At 43.1% G+C, this 23,126-nt stretch overlaps 1 protein-coding gene across 2 annotated transcripts in view; it reads right to left on the bottom strand.

The window, feature by feature from the left end:
• DFFB (DNA fragmentation factor subunit beta) overlaps positions 1–22,415 on the bottom strand; it is a 35,928-nt gene extending 13,513 nt beyond the window's left edge. The window contains exons 1-6 of one of the 2 annotated variants that reach the window (XM_044671232.1): positions 22,126–22,415; positions 19,288–19,418; positions 14,316–14,340; positions 10,648–10,876; positions 7,303–7,382; positions 2,677–2,847 (exon numbers count right to left, since the gene is read on the bottom strand). In XM_044671232.1, the coding sequence (XP_044527167.1) occupies positions 2,677–2,847; positions 7,303–7,382; positions 10,648–10,876; positions 14,316–14,340; positions 19,288–19,418; positions 22,126–22,248 (759 nt within the window). In that variant the 5' untranslated portion in view covers positions 22,249–22,415. The remainder of the gene's footprint in view (positions 1–2,676; positions 2,848–7,302; positions 7,383–10,647; positions 10,877–14,315; positions 14,341–19,287; positions 19,419–22,125) is intronic. The other variant, XM_044671233.1, reaches the window with a different exon arrangement.
• Between the last annotated feature and the right edge of the window lie 711 nt (positions 22,416–23,126).

Genomic DNA, 23,126 nt, shown 5'->3' with positions numbered 1-23,126 from the left:
GTTGGGTTTGTACCCCAAAGAGATCATAGATAAACAGACTTGTATGAAAATATTTATAGCTGCGCTTTTTGTGGTGACAAAGAACTGGAAAAGGAGGGTATGCCCTTCAATTAGGGAATGGCTGAACAAATTGTGGTATATGCTGGTGATGGAATACTATTGTGCTCAAAGGAATAATAAACTGGAGGAGTTCCATGTGAACTGGAAAGACCTCCAGGAAGTGATGCAGAGTGAAAGGAGCAGAGCCAGAAGAACATTGTACACAGAGACTGATATACTCTGGTAAAATCGAATGTAATGGACTTCTGTACCAGCAGAAAGCAATGACCCAGGACAATTCTGAGGGACTTATGGTAAAGATGCTACCCACATTCAGAGGAAGAACTACAGGAGAGGAAACATGTAAGAAAAACAACTGCTTGAACACATGGGTTGAGGCGGACCTGATTGGGGATGTAGACTTGAAACTACCACACCAATGCAACCACCAACAATTTGGAAATAGGTCTTGAACAAGGACACATGTTAAAACCAGTGGAAATGTGCGTTGGCCATGGGTGGGGAGAGAGCGGGGGGTGAAGGGGAAAGTAGGAGCATGAATCATGTAACCATGTTAAAAATGAATATTAATAAACGTTATAAAAAAAAAAAGAAAGGCAAACGACAATCCCTGCTCTTGAGGAGCTCTTGGTGGAGCTCATGGTCTGACAGGGGGAGACAATGGCAAACCACTATGAACAAACAATATATAGACAAGAAAAATTCGAGGTCATCTCAAAAGGAAGGCACTAGAATTAAGGAGGATCCGTTCGTTGCCTGGCTCTGATCCTCTTAACAAAGCCAAAACACACTGCTGACACAAGTGGTCCGCTAACACCCTGATACCTTGTGGATATGAACTGTTGCCTGGATGTACCTTCCCTGTCCTCTCCTTGTAGAATCATGCTTTATTTTTGGTTTTTCATCCCCCCATCAGTCTTGCCATTCATTCTCTTTATTGAACTGAGTCTCTTTAGATTTGGCCCAGTGTTCGAACCTGCTGAGATCTTCCTGAATGCTGATGGCATCATCTGATATAATAATTAAGCCTCCTACTTTTGTGCCATCTGCCATATTGAATAGCAAGCACCTCTTACCTCTAGCCAACTCACTGATAACAAAGATTGAACTGGCTACAGGGTTATGTTTTGCTGAGCTGGGTTTTTTCCTCTTTCTTTTTTATTCTTTGTTTACAAAGGCTTGCTGTCTGAGGAGGGGTGGAGAGATGGACTGATTTGGAGATGAAGCTGATATGCCATGCAAACAAAAGGAAGCAATGAAATTCTTTAAACTATGTTGAACAGAACAGGACCAAGGACACACCCCTGGAGCATGCCATAGAAAGGGAGAGAAGAAAGAAAACTCGGAAAAGAGGGCCCAAGTTTGAATTCCAGCTGTGCCTCTCTGAGAAAAGCTGGGCCCTTTTCTTGGTCTCAATGCCAGCTGCAAAATAAGTGAATTGGATCTGATAACTTCTAAGGTCCCTCCTACCTCAAAATCTATTATCCTGGATGATATCATCCTCTCCAAGTCCATCAATCATTCAGGATACTGGATTGGGTCTTCACTGGGAATACTACTCATCTCTCCTTTTTTATGTCTTAAAGAATTATAAGCCAAGGAAATCTCTCTCTTTCCTTCTCTCTCTCTCTATTTTCCTTTCTCTCGCTCCCTCCCTTTCTCTCTTCCTTTCTCTCTCTCTCTCTCTCTCTCTCTCTCTCTCTCTCTCTCTCTCTCTCTCTCCTCTCTCTCTGGCTTTTTCTTCTCTCTCTGTCTCCTCTCTCTCTGTCTATTTTTCTCTTTCCCCTCTCTATCTCTCTCCCTCCCTTCCTTTCTCTCTCTCTCTCTCCTTTCCTCTCTCTCTCTCTCTCTCTCTCTCTTTCTCTCTCTCTTCCTCTTTCTCTGTTTCTCTCTATCTCTGGCTTTTTCCTCCCTATTTCTCTCTTTCCTCTCTCTTTTTCTTTCTCTCTCTGTCTCTGTGTGTATGTGTGTGTCTCTCTCTCTTTCCTTCTCTGTCTCTGTCTCTCTCTCCCTCCACTTCTGCTTCTTCACCCTTCCACAAAAATTCCTTTGTCTGGCATTTAATGCTTGTAACAATTGGATCTCTTTTTAATACCAATTCTCCATTTTGAGGAAACTCAGCACTTCAGGCCCATAGAAGTTTGGATGATCATGTATAGGTGGTGTTGGAGGAAGGAATCTCACAGGTCGAGACTGGGCTAGATAACCTCTGAGATTCCAAGTAAGAAAGGGGAGGATGCAAAAATCTCCTTTTAACTAAAAAGCTAATAATTCTACATACTTTCCAACTTGTTCCCCAAAGCCCCAAAGTAGGACTTAGAGGCCTTTTGAGATAAAGGCAGACAGAGGTCCTGAGGTCTGGTCCCATAGGCAACAGCTGCTCACTTTTTGTTTGTTTGTTTTAAATCCTTACCTTCTGTCTTAGAATCAATACTGTATATCTGTTCCAAGGCAGAAGATGGGTAAGGGCTAGGCAGTAGGGGTTTAAGTGACTTGCCCAGGGTCACCCTGCTAGAATGTGTCGGAGTCCAGATTTGAAACCAGGACCTCCCGTCTTCAGGCCTGGCTCCCAATCCACTGAGCCCCTCACTCTCAAATGAACATCCCAGCACTCACCTGACAAGAGAACCAGCCTTCTGCTGTACAAAGACGCTCTCTCCCTTTGTCTCTCCTGTCAAAGTAGCTGCCATTGTAGCGTGTTGACTTCAGTTTCTCGCACATGCGGCCAATGATTTTCAGATACTCCGCTTGAGGCTGGGGCTTAAGGGTGGCGGCATGCGCACTGACCTTAAAGAAGACAGAAAGCCCAGAAGATCAATCCTGCGAGGCAAGGCACAGGTCTTTGTCTCCATCTGATGCCCAGAGCCAAGGGACATATGTTTCAGGCAGGCCTGCTAAGTTTCTCAGCTTTAGACTGATCAATAAATATTTATTAGCCATAAGTTAGGAAGCACATAGAGAAAAAAGAGGGAGCCTCATCGCTAGAAAAACCGCTTTCCAGTTCTGCCTATAACGTGTGCTGGTTATGGGTCCCAAGCAAGTGTCTAACCCTTTCAAGGGGCATACAGAATACTCTGGGATAAAGAATTTCCTCACTGGGACTTCCTGACCTCAGTGAAATAACAGATCCAATCTAATCGTTTTTAATGCCAGGCTTTAGCTTCACTAATTAGGTAAATATAGGAGAGATACAAAATTAATACACAATGAATTAGCATGGATCATTAACCAAAGGAGGGAGAGAGGAAACCAGGAAAGGCTTCTCAAAGGAGGAGGTAGTATGTGAGCTGAACCTGGAAGGGGCTAGAGAATAGAAGGGGGAGAAGTGGGGCAGGAACATATTCCAGGTATGGAGGCTGGAAATGTAACATCATTTATATGAAGTAACAATAGGCCAGTTTGGCCACAGCACAGAGTGTGGAGTATGGAAGGAAGAGAAATATTTAGCCGAAAGGGAAAGCTAGGTGGCTCAGTGGATTAAAAGCCAGGTCTAGAGGCAGGAGGACCTGCATTCAAATCTGGACTTAGATAGAGCCTGGCTGTGCAACCCTGGCCAAGTCACTTAACTCCCAATGCCTAGCCCTAACCTCCTTAGAACCAATGCACAGTATTGAATCTAAGACAAAAGGTAAGGATCAAATATGTGTGTGTGTGTGGGTGGGTATGTGGATAGATAGATAGATAGATAGATAGATAGATAGATAGATAGATAGAGAAATGGATAGCCAGACAGAGAGATAGACAGAGAGAGAAATGAATAGACAGATAGACAGACAGAGAGAAATTGATAGACAGACAGATGGATAGATAGACAGACAGAGAAATGGATAGATTAGATAGACAGACAGACAGACAGACAGACAGACAGACAGATAGATAGATAGATAGATAGATAGATAGATAGATAGATAGATAGATAGTTAGATAGATAGGCAGATGGGCAGACTGAAAGATGGACAGACTGACAGATGGACCGACATAGAGACAGATAGATAGATAGATAGATAGATAGATAGATAGATAGATAGATAGATAGATAGATAGATATAAAATCAGCCTGGAAAAGAAAGGGTCAAATTATAAGGGGCTTTAATGCCAAGTGGAAGAGTTTCTATTTTATTCTCAGGCAGTAGGGAACCCCTGTAGCTTGTTCAGCAATGGGGTGCCATTTTCAGACCTGGTTTTAGGGAATATCACTTTGGTAGTTGTTTAGAGGTTGAACTGGAGAAGGGAGAGAATGGATGTAAGAAGAACCATTTGAAGGCTTTTCCAAGAGCCCTGTTTGATCACTTAAATTATTTTTCAATCATGTCTGACTTTGTGACCCTTTGAGGGGGTGGGGAGGGTTCTTGAAAAAGAAACTAGTGGTTTTTTATTTCCCTCTCCCGCTCATTTTTACAGGTTAAGAACTGAGGCCAACAGAATTAAGTGACTTGTCCAGGGTTACACAGCTCATGTCTAAGGCTTTTTTGAACTCAGGTCTTCTTGACTCCAAGCCTAGGCACTCTATTCACTATGCCACCTAGCTGCCCCATTGCTAAGAGTCTGGGCAAAAGGCAGTGAAGAATTAGAATGCTTGCAGTGTAAGTAAGAAGGGATCAGATGTAAGAAACAAGAGGACCAAGCCTAAGTTTTCAAAAATAAAAATAAACGCAGAACTTCCTCTTGCATATTTATTTTCTGTAGTGTCTCTCCAGGCTTATTGGCAGCCCTGTCTCCATGGGAGCATCACAACACCTTCCTATTAGGCCAAGTCCATGCAGGGCACATACACATCAACCTGCAAGTCCCTCGAGAGCTCATGTTTTCAGCGACAGATGCTGTGATCGGGTTCAACCCAGAGGAAAGAGGAGACGTGTCTGTGGCTGTCCTATGCCCTTGTTAAGCTCCACTGAGTGTATTCTTCAGAGCTACAGAGGAACATATATGTCATGTTCAAACATGGCAGAATAGGTGGGAGGAGGCAGGAACAGAAAAATGACTGAGATCCTGGTCCCCTGGAAACAACAGCACCGGGTGTCATCTTGTTCGTGAGCTACAGACCGGTAGAAGCAGAGCCCTAGTGCCATCCTCCCACCCCTGAAAATGATGCAAAATCTATTCAGATTCCATGATGAGGCCTGAGCACAAGGAATCCTTTCTTGAGGAACTCCTTGAAAACATTTCTACTCCTTAGCTCCTCCTCGCTTTTTAATGCCTGGAAGAAATTCCAGTGTGTGGCTATGTGCATGATTTGTTATGAGTTAAATGGAAAGAAAGGGTAAACGGAGGAGGCAATGGTCAGAAGCAAAACATTTGTGAACAGGGAAAAGCTGAGAAGAGAAAGAGAAAGATAAACAGGGAAATAAGCTGAAGGAAAACACAGTAATCATAAATGTGGATGTAAACAAGATGAATTCACCCACAAAATGAAAGCAAACAGCAGAGTGGATTAAAAGTCAGAATCCCACCATTTGCTGTCTACAAGAAACACGTTTAAAGCAGGGAGACACACACAGAGTAAAGATAAAAGGCCAGAGCAGAATCTTCTATGCTTCAGCTAAAACCAGAAAAGAGGTAAGTGGGATTTACTCATTCAACATGTCTAGGACTCAGTTTTCTCACCAAAAAATGAGAGGGTTGGACTAGATGACATCTCAGGTCCTTCCAATTTGAAATTCATGATTTTGTGATTCTAATTTAATAACAAAATATGAGTTTTCAATACTAACAATAATAATAATAAATAATAGCCAGCAAGTAGGTGGTACAGTAGATCGAATGCTAGACTTGGAGTCAGAAAGACCTGAGTGCAAATCTAGCCTCAGATTTTTCCTAGCTGAGTACCCTGGGTGAGTCATTTAACTCTGTTTGCCTCAGTTTCCCCATCTATAAAATAAGCTGGAGAAAGAAATGGAAACCACTTCAGTATCTATGCCAAGAAAATCCTAAATGAGGTCACGAAGAATCAGACAGACCTGAAATGATTGAAACACAACAAAAGCATTTATAGAATTCTTTAAGGTTTACGAATCCCTCATTTTATCCTCACAGGATCGCTGGGAGATAGGTCCCTCTTATTAACTCCATTTTACAGATGAAACTGAAGCACACAGATGTTAAATGACTTGCCCAGGGTCACCCAGCTATTAAGTATCAAAGGCAGAGAATGAACTCTGGTCTTCCTGAGTCCAGTGCCAAATTTCTATCCACTAAGCCACCTTAGACTGTCTCAAAAAATAACAGAAAATTTTAAGATCTCTACCACTAAATGGTACTACAAAAATCTTCTGGTTCAAACCCCTGCTCTGCCACTTAAGCAACAGAGTCACCTGTGTGACTTCTAGCAAATCATTTCACCTGCTGATCCTCAGTTTTTTTATTTGTAAAAGGCAGGAATTGGTGCCACATCTCTTATGTCCTATCTAGCTCCAAGTCCATGATCCTATTGAGCCTTTTGTTTACCAGTAAGCTCTAAACACCCACCATTTGTACTTAAGAATTAAATGGAAACTTAGAGGTCTAAACTTTTCCTATTACATATAAAGAAACTGAGGCAGAGAAATTAAATGACTTGTCCAGGGTCACACAGCCAGAAGATAGCTGAGGCAGGATTCAAATTCAGGTCTTCCTTGTTGCCTATCTAGCACTCCCTCACTGAGCCAGCGATTGGAGATCAAGAACTTCAAGATGTCATCTAAAGGAGGCAGCTGGGTGGCTCAGTGGATTCAGAGCCAAGGGTAGAGACAGGAGATCCTAGGTTCAAATCTGGCCTCAACACTTCTAACTGTGTGAGTCTGGGCAAGTCACTTAACCCCAGTTACCCAGTCCTGCTGCTCTTTTTCACTGGAGACAAAACACAGTACTGAATCTAAGAGAGAAGGTAAGAGTTCTAAAAAATATCATCTAGACCAACTCTCTCGTTTTAAAGATGAGGAAACTGAGGCACAGGAAGGTTAAAAGACTTCTCCAAGGCCACAGAGGTGATAAGAATCAAAGGGAAAATTTGAACCCAGGTCTTCTGATTCCAGAGGCAGAATTCCTACACTCTCCCATACTGAGATTCTGAAATAATGGAAGGCAAGCATTCTTCCTCCTCATCTCCACATGCATCCATAGCTGATGAATCAGCCGAGCCCCTGGCCAACAGCTCGACCCAGGGAAACAATCCCACAGGAATCCCCGGGTCTCTCCCACGGGGTCCCTGTCACACACCCTAACGATCTGGAGGGTCGGCACGCCTGGCTCGGGGCAGGCACTCACCTCCTTCATGTAACTCCGGATGCGGCTCTCACAGCTGTACCTCAGATAGCTCGACTTGCTCCTAAATCGAGACTCCAGACCTGGAAGGAAGAAGAAGATACAGACATGGAGCACACCAATGGGATGGAGAGAGATTTGCTGATGGGAAAGGATGCTACTGCCCAACAGCATCCGGCCCTGGATTCAGACTGCAGGCGCCTGTTCTCTCGACTAGAACATTTATTCTCTGGGCTTCTCTCTGCCATCACTTGGCTTCCCAGACCCCATCCTGATGGTACTGCTTGAATTTTAAGAATAAGATCATAAGATCGGACTTTGGGAGCTAGAAAGGACCTTAGCAACTACTTAATTCGGCCCATTTATTTTTCAGGTGAGGAAACTGAGGACCAGGGAGCCAGGTAAAACAATGCACAGAGAACCAGACCTGGAGGCAAGAAGACCTGAGTTTAAAGGCAGCCTCAGACACTTATTAGCTGTGTGGATCTGGGCTAGTCACTTAACTCCATCTGCCTCAGTTTCTTCCTCTGTAAAATGAGCTAGAGAAGGAAATGGTAAATCACTCTAGTATCTTTGCCAAGAAAACCCCAGTAGAAGTCATGAAGAAGCAGACACAATAGAACAATAATAACAGAGTCAGGAAGCTGAGTTCAAATCTAGCCTCAGCTACTTATTAGCTGTGCGACCCTGAGCAAGTCACCTAACTGTGGTCTGCCTCAGTTTTCTCATCCGTAAAATGAGGATAATAATAGCGCCTATCTCCCAGGGTTGTTGTCAGAATCAAATATTTATAATATATTTGACGCAGTATCTGACACACAGTAGGTATTATATAAATGTTAGCTTTAGTATTATCATTATAATATTACTATTATTAGACTTGCCCAAGGTCACACAGGTGGTAAGCAAGGCAAAATTTGAACACAGGTCCTCTAACTCAAAAGTACAAAACACAACGATGCTGACTCTCTTTATTATTTAGTAGAAGAGAGTCCTTCCCTTCAAGAGAACATTATGATAGGTCTCTGGTTCCCTGACACACACACAGACACCACCATCCACAAAAATGTTCAGCTCTTGGGAAACAAGAGAATCAGGTCCTCTGCCTACAAGTTCAGCTCTTCAGGACTATCCAGTCATTTTCCTAGTAAGAGTTTTATTCAGAGGCTTCGTACACACTTCTATGGGCAGCATTTCCCAGTGGAAAGCGTGCTGTTTGGAGTTGGGAAGTCCTAAATTCAAATTTTGCCCCTTACATCTATTAGCTGCGTGACTGTGGCCAAGTCACTTAATGTAGCTGAGCCTTATATCAAAAGTAAAATGGGGCAGCTGGGTAGCTCAGTGGATTGAGAGCCAGGCCTAGAGACAGGAGGTCCTAGGTTCAAATCTGACCTCAGCCACTTCCCAGCTGTGTGACCCTGGGCAAGTCACTTGACCCCCATTGCCTACCCTTACCACTCTTCTGCCTTGGAGCCAATATACAGTATTGACTCCAAGATGGAAGTAAGGGTTTTAAAAAAAATAAAAGAAGAAGAAGAAGTAAAAGGAAGAGTATTGGATTAAAGTATCCCTGAGGACCCTTTCAACTCTAAATCAATGGTCCTAACACCCCTTTATATGGCACCCCAGGACTAATCTGAGAAATAAACAAGTGTGGCAATCTGCATTGAGGAAGAAATTTCCCATGCTGGTGAAATATGAAATCAAAGAGATCCCATCATACACACACACATACACACACACACAAATATACACACATATATGTATGTATAAATATATATACATAATATAAAATACACATATGCAAATATACATATATATTTTTAAACCTTTACTTTCTGTCTTAGAATTGATTTTATTTTTTTTAAACCTTTACCTTCCATCTTTGAATCGATACCATTTATTGATTCCATGGCAGAAGAGCGGTAAGGGCTAGGCGATGGGGGTTAAGTGACTTGGCCAGGGTCACATAGCTAGAAAATGTCTGAGGCCATATTGGAACCCAGGACCTCCCATCTCTAGGCCTTGGTTCTCAATCCACTGAACCAACCATCTGTCCTCCCCTTACAATTGATTTTAAGTATTGGCTCCAAGGCAGAAGAAGGGTAAGGTCTAGGCAATGGGGGTTAAGTGACTTGCCGAAAGTCACACAGTCAAAAAGTATCTGAGGTTATCTCATGGTACTGCTTGAATTTTAAGATCATACTTTGGGAGCTAGAAAGGACCTCATCAACCACTTCATTTAACCCATTTGCTTTTCAGGTGAGGAAACTGAGGACTTCCTATCTCTAAGCCTGGCTCTCTATCCACTGAGCCATCTAGCTTCCCTTCATCATATATTTCAATTATACAGAGATGGAAGGAACTTTCAAGGGTGCGGCACCCCTTCACTTTAAAGATAAGCAAAGGAAACCTCAACAAAGTTAGATGACTTGTCCAAAGTCACCCAGGCAGAAAATAGCAATCAGGAGATTTGAACCAAAGCCTTCTGATTCCAGATCAATGACTCCTGACACTGCCTCATGTTGCCTTTTAACTTCATGTTTTCACTAGCCACATTCAGAGAAAGAACCATGTGAGGAGAAATGCAGAAGAAAAACAACTGCTTGAACGCATGGGCTGATGGGAATATTATTGGTGATATAGACACTAAATGATAACTCTAGTCCAACTATCAATAATATGTAATTAGGGCTTGATCAATGATACATGTAAAACTGAGTGGAATTGTGCATCGGCTAAGGGGGGTTAGAGGGACTCGGGGGAGAGGGAAAGAACATGAAATATGTAACTATGGGAAAATATTCAAAATAAAAATAAAAATATAATTAACTTCATGTTTTCATTTAAGTCCTTATATTTGAAAACCAACTAAGGTGAGAAGAAGGAAAAAAAATTATCACTTCTAAGAGGTCCCCAAAGAATCCAACAGTCTCAGATATTGCAAATAGTATGTCCTTGGTTCTCGGCCCATTTGGAAGGTGGAAACCTCAAACTAGCCCCAGAGAAGTGGGCTTATAGGATAATAGAGTTGGAATGGACCTTGGAGGGCATTAATCCAACTCTCTCCTTTTATAAATGAAAGAACTGACACAGAAAAATGGACTTGCCCAAGGTCATACAGCTCATAAGCGGCAGATCTAGGATTTGAAGTCAGGTCTCTAATTCCAAATCCGTCACTTGTCATTGAAGGACAAGTTATAAACACAGGTCTCTTCTTGGCCCACTTTCCTTGGATAACTGAGCCAAGGACTCTCAACTTCCTAGCTCAGGAGAGCACCTTCCCCCCATAAATCTCAAGGAAGCTGAAAAGCCCACCCTCCAAAGGAGCAATAATCCAGAACATGCCTTCGAACCATGGCGCATCCTCCTCACGGGTTTCTGCCTGGATGTTCTCGTTAATGTTGTGGAGGAAGTCCGCGAGAACCTTCTGCCTCAAAGGAGCTCGCTCATCAGTGAGCAGTTTCTGAGCCGCCCGGATGACATCCGCCTGCGGCTGGTAGAAGATGGTGAGAAAGCGGTGGATGTCGCTGATATCTGCCGCCAAGAAGGAAAAACAAGCAAGATGCACCGGGCACTTTAGGAGGGAGCTCAGTCCACACAGCACCGCGAAGGCTACTGTGGGATCCACAGAGGCTTCTGGGACTTCCCAGACTTGAGTATTTCAAGTCATGGAAGCTGTCATTTTAGGATTCCAGATTCCCATAGAAATGCTGCCATTTGAGGTGGGGGGAGAGTCATTTCCTTCCCAATACTCTTACCCTGAAATGAACCCCAGTTTCTCATCCACCCAACTGAGCTACTTGGAAAGGCGCAATAAGGAAAAAGCAAAGAACTCTGGTACATGACAGGAACCATTAGCTTTTATTGCTGCTTTCATGGGATGCTATACTTTTGTCACATCTTCCAGCTCAAAGTTTTTAAGTGCTAGTTTTACAAATAATTAAGCCTCTCAAATTACAGAGAAGCAGGGATTATTAGACTCATTTAATGCAAATGGTGCGTCCTCGCTCTCATTCTAAAGACTACTGCATGGGGAAGTGGGTTTTGTCCTGAAAATGAGCACAGGCCAGTCTTGGCTTTAAGGATCTTTCTGAATCCAGTAGAAGGAAACAAACCTGGCCTTCGAAGTGTCTCCTCACCTAGATAAACTCAACAGCCTGTAGATTGGACCTCGAACCCTCCAAACAAACCCAGAGGAGACCTGAATGAGGTGATACAAAGAGAAGAAAGGAGAACGAGAAGACTACAATGACAAGAAACAAAAATAATGCTAAAAGGCAATCACAGGGGCAGCTGGGTAGCTCAGTGGATTGAGAGCCAAGCCTAGAGACGGGAGGTCCTAGGTTCAAATCTGGCCTCAGACACTTCCCAGTTGTGTGACCCTGGGCAAGTCACTTGACCCCCATTGCCCACCCTTACCACTCTTCTGCCTTGGAGCCCATACACAGTATTGACTCCAAGACGGAAGGTAAGGGTTTAAAAAAAAAAAAAAAAAAAAAAAAAAAAGGCAATCACAGACTCAAAAGAACTATAAGGACCAGTCATGGGGTCAGAGAAGAAGTAATGGATCATGCCATGCTTCACTCTGTAAGGGTGGCTAGGTGGTGCAATGGATAGAGAATGCCGGACCTAGAACCAAATCCAACCTTGCTGTGTGACTCTAGGCAAGTCACATAACCCTAGTTGCCTAGAACTTGCCACTCTTCAGCCTTAGACCTGATCCTAAGATAAAAGACAAGGGTTTGATGATTCATTGGACAGAAGAGATAACAAGAAATGCCTTGAGGGAGAAACAAAAGACATCAGTAAAACTTAAAATAGAATCAGGACAAAACAAAAAAACCTTAGCACACCATAAAAAAGAGAAGTGCCTTATATAAAGCTATACAACACAAATTCCCAGAAGGCAGGGACACATGCTGGGTCCATGGCACTGAACACATTCGTGGATGAAATCACAGAATAATAACAAGCTGGCATTTATACAGTGCTTTGAGGTTAGCAAAGCACTTTACAAATTCTGTCTCGTTTGATCTTTGCAACAACTCTAGGAGGTAGGAGCAATTATTACCCCATTTTACAGATGACATTGGAAGGGATCACAAACAGCCCCTGCCTTCCGGCATGATTGACTCAAGGGATAGAACACTAAGTTTTCACTCCTTCTCTTAGAGCCTTGCAGAAGAGATCCTCCATCTGCTCTGTGGATCATGTGTCCCAACCACCCGCCTCCGGGCATCTTCCTTAGGTTTAACGGAAATCTCTCCCCTTTTAATATAATTCCACAAACATTTAGGAAGTGACCACTCTGGGCCATGTACTGTGCCAGTCAGGCAGTTAAAAAGTTATTGTGATATGCCGGGCTCTGGGCTAGGTGTGAGAGGCAACAAAGACAGCGATGGAAAGTGGTCCCTACTCTCCAACAGTTTCTAATTCTACAACATCAGTGAAATCTGTTTTTGTCAATGGAGATGGACAATTTCCCCCAGACTGTGGCCACATGCAAAGAGCTCTGGACTGAGAGTCAAGAGAATGAGGTTCCCAAGAGACAGCATTCATCTGGAGCCAGAAGATCTGAGTTTAAATTCTCCTTATATAGTATATACCAGTATAATATATGTTATTGGAAGTTTTGTACTTTTAAAACTACATTACCCAGGAGCCCGCTGACTTCCTGTTGTTCCGTACTGACATAGACAGGAGATAAATTTGGTGGATTTCCGAGGCTAGCTCTCTTCTCTTGGAATGAGGGCAGCTGTGAACATGGGACTTTTGAACAGGTAGTTTAGCTTGGCATATGGTTTTATTTTGTTACCTTTTTTATTCCTTAATTTCCAGTGATTATAAATAAATCTTATAAAAGCATAATATTTAAAGTTATTATATATTAACTTTAATTTTTACAAATATCACCTAGAAAAATGAGGGGGTTGGACCAGAAGGGCTCTAAACAACCTCTTCAGGTTCTAAATCAATGGTCCTATGGCAATTCAGTTCAACAAGCACCATATTAAGTTCCCACTATAATGTATTATTAGGACAGCCAGGTAGCACCAGAACTAGAGTCAGAAAGATCCAGTCGCAGCATTTACTAGCTTTGTGACTGTGGACAAGTCATTTAACCCTGTTTGTCTCAGTTTCTTTAAGCATAAAATGAGGATAAATAATATATTAAGATATAATAAAAATATGTAAATAAAATATAAATAAATACTCCTTCCCAAAGTATGTACTTAGCCCAGTGCTTGGCAAATACCAGGTACTATATAAGTGCTAGCAATAACTATTATTCAGTAAAAACACCATAAATGCAAAGGATCATTCATTCTAGTCCAACTGAATGGATCAAGTGCAGGCTTTTGGCTTTCAGGGCAAATCAATCCAACTGCTTGTGCTAAATACCCAGACCCTCTCATCTCTCTCAGCTCTCTTGTTGAACTAAGTTTTTTAAAAGTTAGTACTGTGTAATTACAATTTGAATCCTAGAACTACAGTTCCCAGCATCTCATGTTCCTTCTCATGTTATGTACAAACATAGAGAGGAAATAAATTTGGGGTAGCCTCGCCTTTTTCTCTCTCTTCCTGTGATCACATTTGGTGGTAGTGGTGTGAGGTGAGCTGGCAGGAGAACTTACTCAAATGGTCTTATTTCTGTTAGATAATTACGTTTTTATACTTCTATTTCCTTTTTATTCCTTCTACTTCAAGTGATTATTAGTAAACTTTATAAAGTATAATACTTGGATTATTAGATATTAATTTAAATCCTACAGTACTTAATAATTTTTAAGGGCAATGACAACTCTACCAAAGAAAAAAAGAGTCTTAAAGGAAATAGGGACCTCCCAGAGATAGATTGCTCCCAGCATCTCCCTTTCCCCCATGTTGAGGATGAAGGGGGCCAGACCTTGGCCACCCTCCCAGTATGACATCACAGTCAACCCATTGTCTGGCGGCCCACTCTAGAAGAGTAGGCACAAGTCTAGAAGCGGGGCTCCCTACCTTGGGCACACCCATCGACACATCCTGCCCCTCCAGCTGGCTGAGTCTATGACCCCTTGATGAATGATGCCACCCATGAGATGCAGACCCCTATAAGGTACTTTATGACAACTTTCCTGACCTGCCTCCTCTCTCCTTCCTCCTCCTCTTTTTTCTCCTCCTCCTATAGCAAAAAAGTCTTCCCATCTCCATAGAGCAAACAGCTCTCTTCCTGAAGGAGACAGGGAAGAAGGGACATCATGATCCAGGGTACCCAGTGCTGGGCTTGAATTCAGAAGATTAGATATCATTGATTTAGTAACCAGAAGGAACTTCACAGGCCATTGAGTCCAACTCCATTATCTTCTTAATTTCTATCTTTCTCTTCTTTCCTTCTTTCCTCCCTTTTCCTTCCTTCCTTCCTCCCATCATCCCTTCCTCCCTTCCTTCCATCCTTCCTCGCTTCTTGCCTCCCTCCTTCCATTCTTCCTTCCTTCCTTCCCTCCTTTCTTCCTTCCTTCCCTCCTTCCTTCCTTCCTTCCTTCCTTTCTTTCTTTCTTTCTTTCTTTCTTTCTTTCTTTCTTTCTTTCTTTCTTTCTTTCTTTTCTTTCTTCCTTCCTTCCTTTCTTTCTTTCTTTCCTTCTTTCTTCCTTTTTTTAAACCCTTATTTTCTGTCCTAAAAGGACAAGGGTTAGGCAAATGAAGTTAAATGACTTGCTTATGGTCACATAGCTAGTATCTGAGGACAAATTTGAACCCAACTCCAATCCTAGCTCTCTATCCACTGAGCCACTTAGCTGACCCTCCTTTATTTTCTAGGAGAAGAAACTAAGGCCTGGAGAATGGTTCATATAGGTAGCGTGTAAGAGTTAGGATTTGAATTCGTGTCTTTCAATTCCACACCTAGCTCCTCTTTCCACAGGGATAAGATCCTAGCTCAGTCATTTACTGTGTAACCTGTAAAGATCTATTTTCTCAGCTTTCCCACTTCTAAAATGAGAGGGTTGGATGAAATATCCCCTAAGGTGCCTTCTAGGTCTCTTGACAGGATCCAGTTATTTTTAGGACATATCACTAAAAGCCTCTCTCTCTCTCTCTCTCTCTCTCTCTTTTTTTTTTTTTTTTTTTTTACCCTTACCTTCCGTCTTGGAGTCAATACTGTGTATTGGCTCCAAGGCAGAAGAGTGGTAAGGTTGGGCAATGGGGGTCAAGTGACTTGCCCAGGGTCACATGGCTGGGAAGTATCTGAGGCCAGATTTGAACCTAGGACCTCCCGTCTCTAGGCCTGGCTCTCAATCCACTGATAAAAGCTTCTCTAAACATAATCTCTCCTTTATGCAAAGGGTCATGCAACTGAAATTCAAGAAAAGAAAAACGGCATTTTCCTTAAGAGGAAAAGCATTCTGAAGAATGATCAAATAGGAAGCAGATAAACATCTTGGGCCTTCAATAGGGATAATAGCCAACAATTCAAAGAACCAAGAATTTAGACCTAAGAGGGATCCAAGAGGCCATGAAGTTCAACTCCCTCATTTTATGCATAAAGAAACAGACCTAGAGGTGCAGTGACTCTCCCTGTTATGATTAAAATGTATATAGATGGATATTAAAAGAAGTATTAATATTTTAATTAAGGCCATGTTAGTAAAATATAAGAAGACCACACGCCTAATAAGATCTATTTCAAATCTCCTGCCATACCTTCTGCCCACCTGGCTCCCTCATACCAAAAAAAAGCCCCAATCAAGTCCTCTCTATTTAAGCTACAGTTTACATTGGCTCACGTCATCATGTAAGACAGGAAACCCATGGAATCATGGGAAATGTAGTTTCAAAGTCCCCTAAACATCCACAGGAAGTTTAAGTCACATTTCTAAATATTTAAAACTCAAATGAACCCCAAATTTCCACTAACACATCCCAAAGTCACAGAAAGTGGAAGGGTTCAGATTCCAACCCAGGTTTTCCGATGCTAAATCTTACACTGTCTCCATAAAGCCCCACCCACTCAATTGGTGGTTTAGAGTTTACAGAGCTTAAGTCACATCCATTATTTCACTGACAACCCTGTGAGCAAGGACACGTGGTGTTATCCCTCTTTTATAAGTGAGGAACCAGGCCTTGAAAGGTTAAGTGCTTTGTCCAGGTTCAAGCACAGATGCTAGAAATAAGATTCAAAAGCTGGCCTCTTCTCCCTCCAGGTTCAAAATTTTATCACTTACACCAACTGCTTCTCCTGTGGGATTATGGTTGGTCTTGGACCCCTGCCATATAGGCAGACAGAGAGAGACAGAGAGGTAAAGAGATGAATGGATAAAGAGATGAAAGATCCATAGACTGTTGTTCAGTTCTTTCAGTCATGCCCAATTCTTCATGGCCCTATTTGGGGTTTTCTTGCAAAGATACTGGAAAGATTTGCCATTTCTTTCTTCAGATCATTTTATAGGTGAGGAAACTGAAGCAAACAAGGTTAAGTGACTTGCGAGGGGTCACACAGTAAATGTCTAAGGGCTGATTTGAACCCAAATCTTCTTGACTCTAGGCCTAGCACTCTATCTACTATATCACCTAGATACCGAGAGAGAGAGATAGACAGACAGACAGACAAACAGACAAAGACAGAGAGAGAGGCAGAGAAAGACAGAGAGACAGAGTGAGAGAGAGACAGAGACAGAGAAAGACAGAGACAGAGAGAGAAAGAGAGAGAGGGAGAGAGAAACAGAGAAGAGAGGGGGGAGAAAGAGAAAGATGGAAAGGGAGAGGGAGAGAGAGAGAGAAGGGAGAGAGAGAGAAGGAGGGAGGAAGAGAGAAGGATAGGGAAGGGAGAAGGAGAAAGAGAGGGGGTGACAGAGGAAGAGAGGGAGAAAGAGAAGATGGAAAGGGAGGGAGAGGGAAAGAGAGAGATGATATATGGAGAGATGATACATGGGTAGATGAGGAGATAGGTAGATAGATAAATGGGTAGACAGAAAGATAGGAAAGATCTATAGATGGCATTAGAGAAATCTGATAATAGGTACTATAAATATAAAACCTACTACTTTGCCAAAATAACTAATATTTATCATATAAAAGTGTAAATTCTAATCATTGTCACAGAACCCATTAGAGATCTAGGAGCTAGCTGATGGCTCCTTTATATTATTTTTAAATGCATTTGCAAAATTTAAGTATTCTATTTTTATAAGGAACAGCTAGGTGGCACAGTAGAGATACAATGCCAGGCCTGGAGTCAGAAAATCATCTTCCTGAGTTCAAAATTGGCCTCAGACACTTGGCTGTTCAACCCTGGGCAAGTCATTTTACTCTGTTTACCTCGATTTCCTCATATGTCAAATAAGCTGGTAAAGGAAATGTCAAACCACTCTAGTATCTTTGCCAAGAAAACCTCAAATGGAGTCACAAAAAGTTGTGGATACAACTGATTAAAAAAAAATGACTAAAGAACTATATTCTATGACTTCTTTGGAGACAAAAAAAAAAAGTACACACTGCAAATAGTAAAAACTATGCAAGGGAATGTACCACTGATTCCATGTTTTTAAAAAATCCTATCATGGGGATGGGGAGGATGCAATTAGGTGGCCCAGGGAATTGAAAGCCAGGCCAAAAGGCAGGCGGTGTCCTTGGTTCAAATCTGGCCTTAGATAATTCCTAGCTGTGTGACCCTGGACAAGTCACTTAATTTTCATTGCCTAGCCCTTCCCACTCTTTTGCCTTGAAACTAATAATCCATACTGATTCTAAGATGGAAGGTAAGGATTTTTTTAAAAATCCTATCATAGGACTTAGCAGAAACACCAATTAATTAATGCTACTTTATATTTCTTTTGGTGTTATTTTATTCGGTGTCATCTGTGAAATTGAACTGGTAAGGTGTTAATTTATAAAGAAGAAAATACCATTCTGTTGTCATTATTATACTCAAGGATGACTGTTCATCTATAGAGAGATGGATGAATACATATACGGATGGATAGATAGAGACAGATTAGATAGACAGATACAGACAAATGGAGGCAGATAGATGGATGGATGGATACGTAAATAGATACATGGATGAATGGATGGATGGATGGATAGACAGACAGACAGACAGACAGACAGACAGACAGACAGACAGACAGATAGATAGATAGATAGATAGATAGATAGATAGATAGATAGAAAGAGAAAGAAAGAAAGAAAGAAAGAAAGAAAGAAAGAAAGAAAGAAAGAAAGAAAGAAAGAAAGAAAGAAAGAAAGAATGAAAGAATGAAAGAATGAAAGAATGAAAGAAAGAGAAGGAGAGAGAGATGGATAGATGGGTGGATACCTAGCTAGATGGATGGATACATAGATACATAGATACATGGATGGATGGATGGATAGATAGATAGATAGATAGATAGATAGACAGACAGATAGATGAATAGATAGATAGATAGATAGATAGATAGATAGATAGATAGATAGATAGATAGATAGACAGATAGATGAATAGATGGATGGATAGATAGATAAACAGGTAGACAGATAGTCACAGATAGAAAAAATAGAGTCAGATAGAGAGGGAGCTAAAGAGGGAGAGAAAAAGAGAGAGATGGATACATGGGTATATGCATACATAGTTACAAAGATGGATGCCATTTATAACTGTTGCTATGTGTCAGGAACTGCCCTTTAAACCCAAAAGGTTCAGAAAGGCGCAGATTAGCATTACATCCAAATTCCAGTAGGAAATGCAACTTGAAGGCAACAAAGTTTCTGGCCCTTCTCCCCTTTGAAAAGTTTCTTAAAATAACTAGAATGCTAAATAGAGTTCCTGGTCAGCCTCCCCAACCCCACCCCAACAACAACCTAGGTAGGACCCCCCCTATCCCCCGATACAGTGTTACCAGTAGTAGGCTAACTTGTCTTGCCTGAAAGTAACTTCCTCCCACAATTGATTGAAACCTGGGTGTCCCTACTGCATGAAAAACCCAAGTGTTATCTTTTTCTATGACACCCAGAAACGGTTGCTACTTACAGCCTTGCCAGGACTGCCCAGGGGTCAGAAGCATGAGCTCTGTGTTGTCTGGGACGCTCTGGAAGTAGCCTTCTGTGAGCTCAGTACCATCTTCATATAAACACAGGCGGCTGCCAGAAATAGGAAGCTGTATGTATATTGGGAAGTGAGAAGAGAGAGAAGGTGTGAGAAAAACAAAAGTAGATTTATATACTTAGTTTCTTAGCATATAATCTTAACCAAAATCAAAGGGGATGATCACAAAGAAGAGACAAAGAAAAAATGTTTGGAAAAAGAAGTCAATCAGGTTTGACACCCCACTTTACAGATGAGATAACAGAGACTCAGAAAAGTCAAACAAGGGGGGGCTGCTCAGTGGCTCAGTGGATTGAGAGCCAGGCCTACTAACAAGAGGTCCTGGGCTCACATCTGGCCTCAGAAACTTCCTAGCTGTGTGACCCTGGGCAAGTCACTTAACCTCCAATGCCCCTATCACTCTTCTACCTTGGAACCAATACATAGTACTGATTATGACAGAACTTAAGGGTTTAAAAGAAAACAATCAAACTACTTTCTTGAGGTCATAAAGTGATACTTCTAGAATTTCATCCAAAATGGTGGACAGGTAGACCATAGGGTCCCAGAGTTAAGAGTTTCACAATTCATTTAATCCAAATTTTCATTTTACTGGTGAGGCAACATGCCCAGGGAGGTTAGGTGACTCTGGATCATGGCTCTACACCTGGCAGGGACCAGTCCCATCATGTTACTGGTGAGGAAAAGGAAGTGACTTGCCCAAGGCTCCGAACAACATACTCAAAGAAAAGGGAAATTTAAATTCTCTGAGCAGCTTCCACCTTGTGCCTGGAATGTTCTTCCTGTTTTCCTCTGCCTCTAGAATTCCCAACTCTCTTCAGTCTTGAGTTGAAAGGCAACCTCCTATAAAAGACCTTTCCTGGTTCCCCTGGTTGTGAGGGGACCCTCAAAATATTTTGTATTCAATTTACATATATTTTGTATTTTCTTATCTCTGTATATATTGATCTCCTCCAAAAGAACTTAAATCTCCTTGAGGGCAGGGATGCTTTAATATTGATCTTTAAGTCTCCAGGGCCTAAGCATAAGTACTTGATAAATGTTTATTGAATTGAATTCAGTTCTCCCCTACTTAAAATGAGAAGGCTGGGCTAGCCCAGAGGTGTCAAACATGAGACCTATTGTGGAAATATACAACCTAAGCCAGATTAAAATGCAATTGATAATCATTTAACAAAAGAAATAAAAATGCAATAGAACATAGATAATGTTAACATTTGGTTTTCTAAGTCAATATGCTGCCCCAGTTCCCTGGGGAACTTGCTAATCAGCCCATTCTCTCTTTGAGTATTATATCACCAGACTAGACCATCTCCAAAAGCCCTTTTAGCTCTAAATCATTTTTGAGAAGAAAAAAAATATATACACACACAAACATATATATATATATATACATACATACTCATTAATAACAGAGGAAAATAATTCCATCCTGCCCACTTCTGAAAGGTAGCCTGGGAGTTGGGAATGCCCAAGTTCAAATACTGCTTCAGGTCCTTTCTGTATGACCCTGAATAAGTCACTTAATCTTTTTGTACCTCAGTTTCCTTATCTGTAAAATGGGGACAATAATAGTCCCTATCAGACAGGCTTGTTGTGAGCATTAATAACAGGTGTAAAGTGTTTTACAAATCTTAAAGCACTATAAAAATAACTCTTAGCTATTATAAATTGTATCTACCTTCAACGGTTATTGTTGCACAGGAGAGAGTGCTAGACTTGGCATCAAGATGACCTTAATTCAAATCCTACTTCAGGAGGCTGCTAGGTGGTTCAGTGAATAGAGAACCAGACCTGGAGATGGGAGGCCCTGGGTTCAAATCTGGCCTCAGACACTTCGGAGCTATGTGACCCTGGATAATTGACTATCCCTTAACCCTCTTCTTCCTTGGAACCTGATAAGATTCTAAGAGAAGTTAAGGGTTTAAAAAAAAAAAAAAAAAAAAGCAAACCCTTTCTCAGATACTTCACCCTAATATTTAGGCTTCAGTTAGCTCGTTTCTAAGATGGGAGGCTGTAAGGATCAAAAGAGATGATGTTATAAGAAAATAGCACATTAAGGAATGCTAAGCACTTTACATACTCATGTGGTCCTCATGCCAGCTCACTCTGAGGATATTATCTCCATTTTACAAAGGAGGAAACTAAGGAAGAGTTTAAGTGACTCGCCCAGGATCACAGAGCTAGTATGAGGCAGGATCTGAACTAGGGTTTTGTTTCAGCTATTGATCTATAAGGAGTAGTCCAGGCAACCGTAAATGATGCCACTGGAGTCCAGCCTCGAGTGATTCGGACTAGCTAGCCAGCCTGGACCTGGTCTAGGCAGGCAAGACGGGAGAAGGTGAATGACATTGTTGTTATCATCTGCAGCACCCGGGATGGAATGGGCACAAGACCTGCTCCTCTAAGGGGAACTGCCTACGGAACAGATATCCGCAGACCCCGAGGAGCGGGCCTAGGCTGCCCAGAGCCGGGCTGATCAAGATCTTTCTGGATGCACCGGACAAGGGCCGCCTCCCCCTCCCACCTCCCGGCCTCGGGAATGGCAGCTGTGGCTCCCATCTGCTGGCAAAACAGAGCTCCCGCCTCCTCCCCGAGCTCAGGACCGCCCTGTCGGGGGGTTGGGGTGGGGGAGGTCAGAGGCTGGTGTAGCGCAGGCGGCCACGGAAGCAAAGAAAGGGACGCCCCCGAACTGCTCGAGGCCAGAAGGGGCAAGAAGAAGGAGGAAAGGGGCCGAAGAAGAGGCACTGGTAGAGGACCTGAAATTTCTGACATCCTTTCAGCAACACTTCCTGGCAGCTCTTTCCCGCCACCCCGTATTTGTCCTGGCTGTGCAACGCCCGCAGCTTGAAGGTTCGGGGCCTCTTGGACATTGCAGACATCCGGAGAAACACCTTTCCTGAGGCCAAGCCGGAGGATTGCTGTGCTGAGCCGTCTGGACCCTGCCGTGCCACCCAGCCAGCTCTCCCGCCCGCGGGGACCGGGGTTCTTACTACTAGAGAACAAAACAGATAAGAGCAAGTCACCAAGCCCTCCGGAGGAAAACTACATTACCCAATAGACTCTGGGGCTTCATCTCCTCTGCGCAGCTGCTCAGCGGGCGGGGCAAGGAAGGCAGAGAAGAAGAAAACTACACTTCCCAGAAGACGCTGGAGTTTCGTCCCCACTGTGCAGGTGCGCAGTGGGCGGATCTTCCTTTCTGCGCAGGTGCGACTAGAGGAAGGGGCCGGAGAGGAACGAAGGGGAGGAGAATGAGGGCGGGGTGTGCAGCTCGGCGCGTGCGCACCGGGACCCTCGCCCGCCCGGCCCGGGCTCGGTTGTCATGAGAGCCGCGGCGCTGGCCCAGGCGATGGGTGGAGGCAGCGGCGGCTGCCGCTCCGAGGTGCGGGTGCCGGGCAGCCGGGGGCGGCGGCGGAGGAGGCGGCGAGGCCTACGCCTACGCCTGCGCTCGGCGGACTGGAGCGGCGGCTACGGCTGCTGCTGCTGAGTAGGTGGTCGGGGAGAAACGTTTAAAAGCGATCCTGCCCCTTCTCCTCCCCCCTCCCCCTCCCCCCGGGGCCTCTTCCAGACGGACCTGAGGAAGACCCTGCCCCTGCCCCTCCCCTCCCCCACCCATCCCCTGCTGGGGGAGAGAGACAGGTAGGGGAGGAGATGGGATTCCTGAGTTATCAAGAGCTGATGAGGCCCCCTAAACCATCCCGAATCCCATCCCGGCCCTGGCTACCCCCTCCTCCTCCCCATCCCATCTCCTGCTGGGGGG

The sequence above is a fragment of the Gracilinanus agilis genome, chromosome 3 (assembly GCF_016433145.1).
Source record: "Gracilinanus agilis isolate LMUSP501 chromosome 3, AgileGrace, whole genome shotgun sequence".
Taxonomy (NCBI): Eukaryota; Metazoa; Chordata; class Mammalia; order Didelphimorphia; family Didelphidae; genus Gracilinanus; species Gracilinanus agilis.
This window is presented reverse-complemented; position numbering and strand designations above follow the sequence as displayed.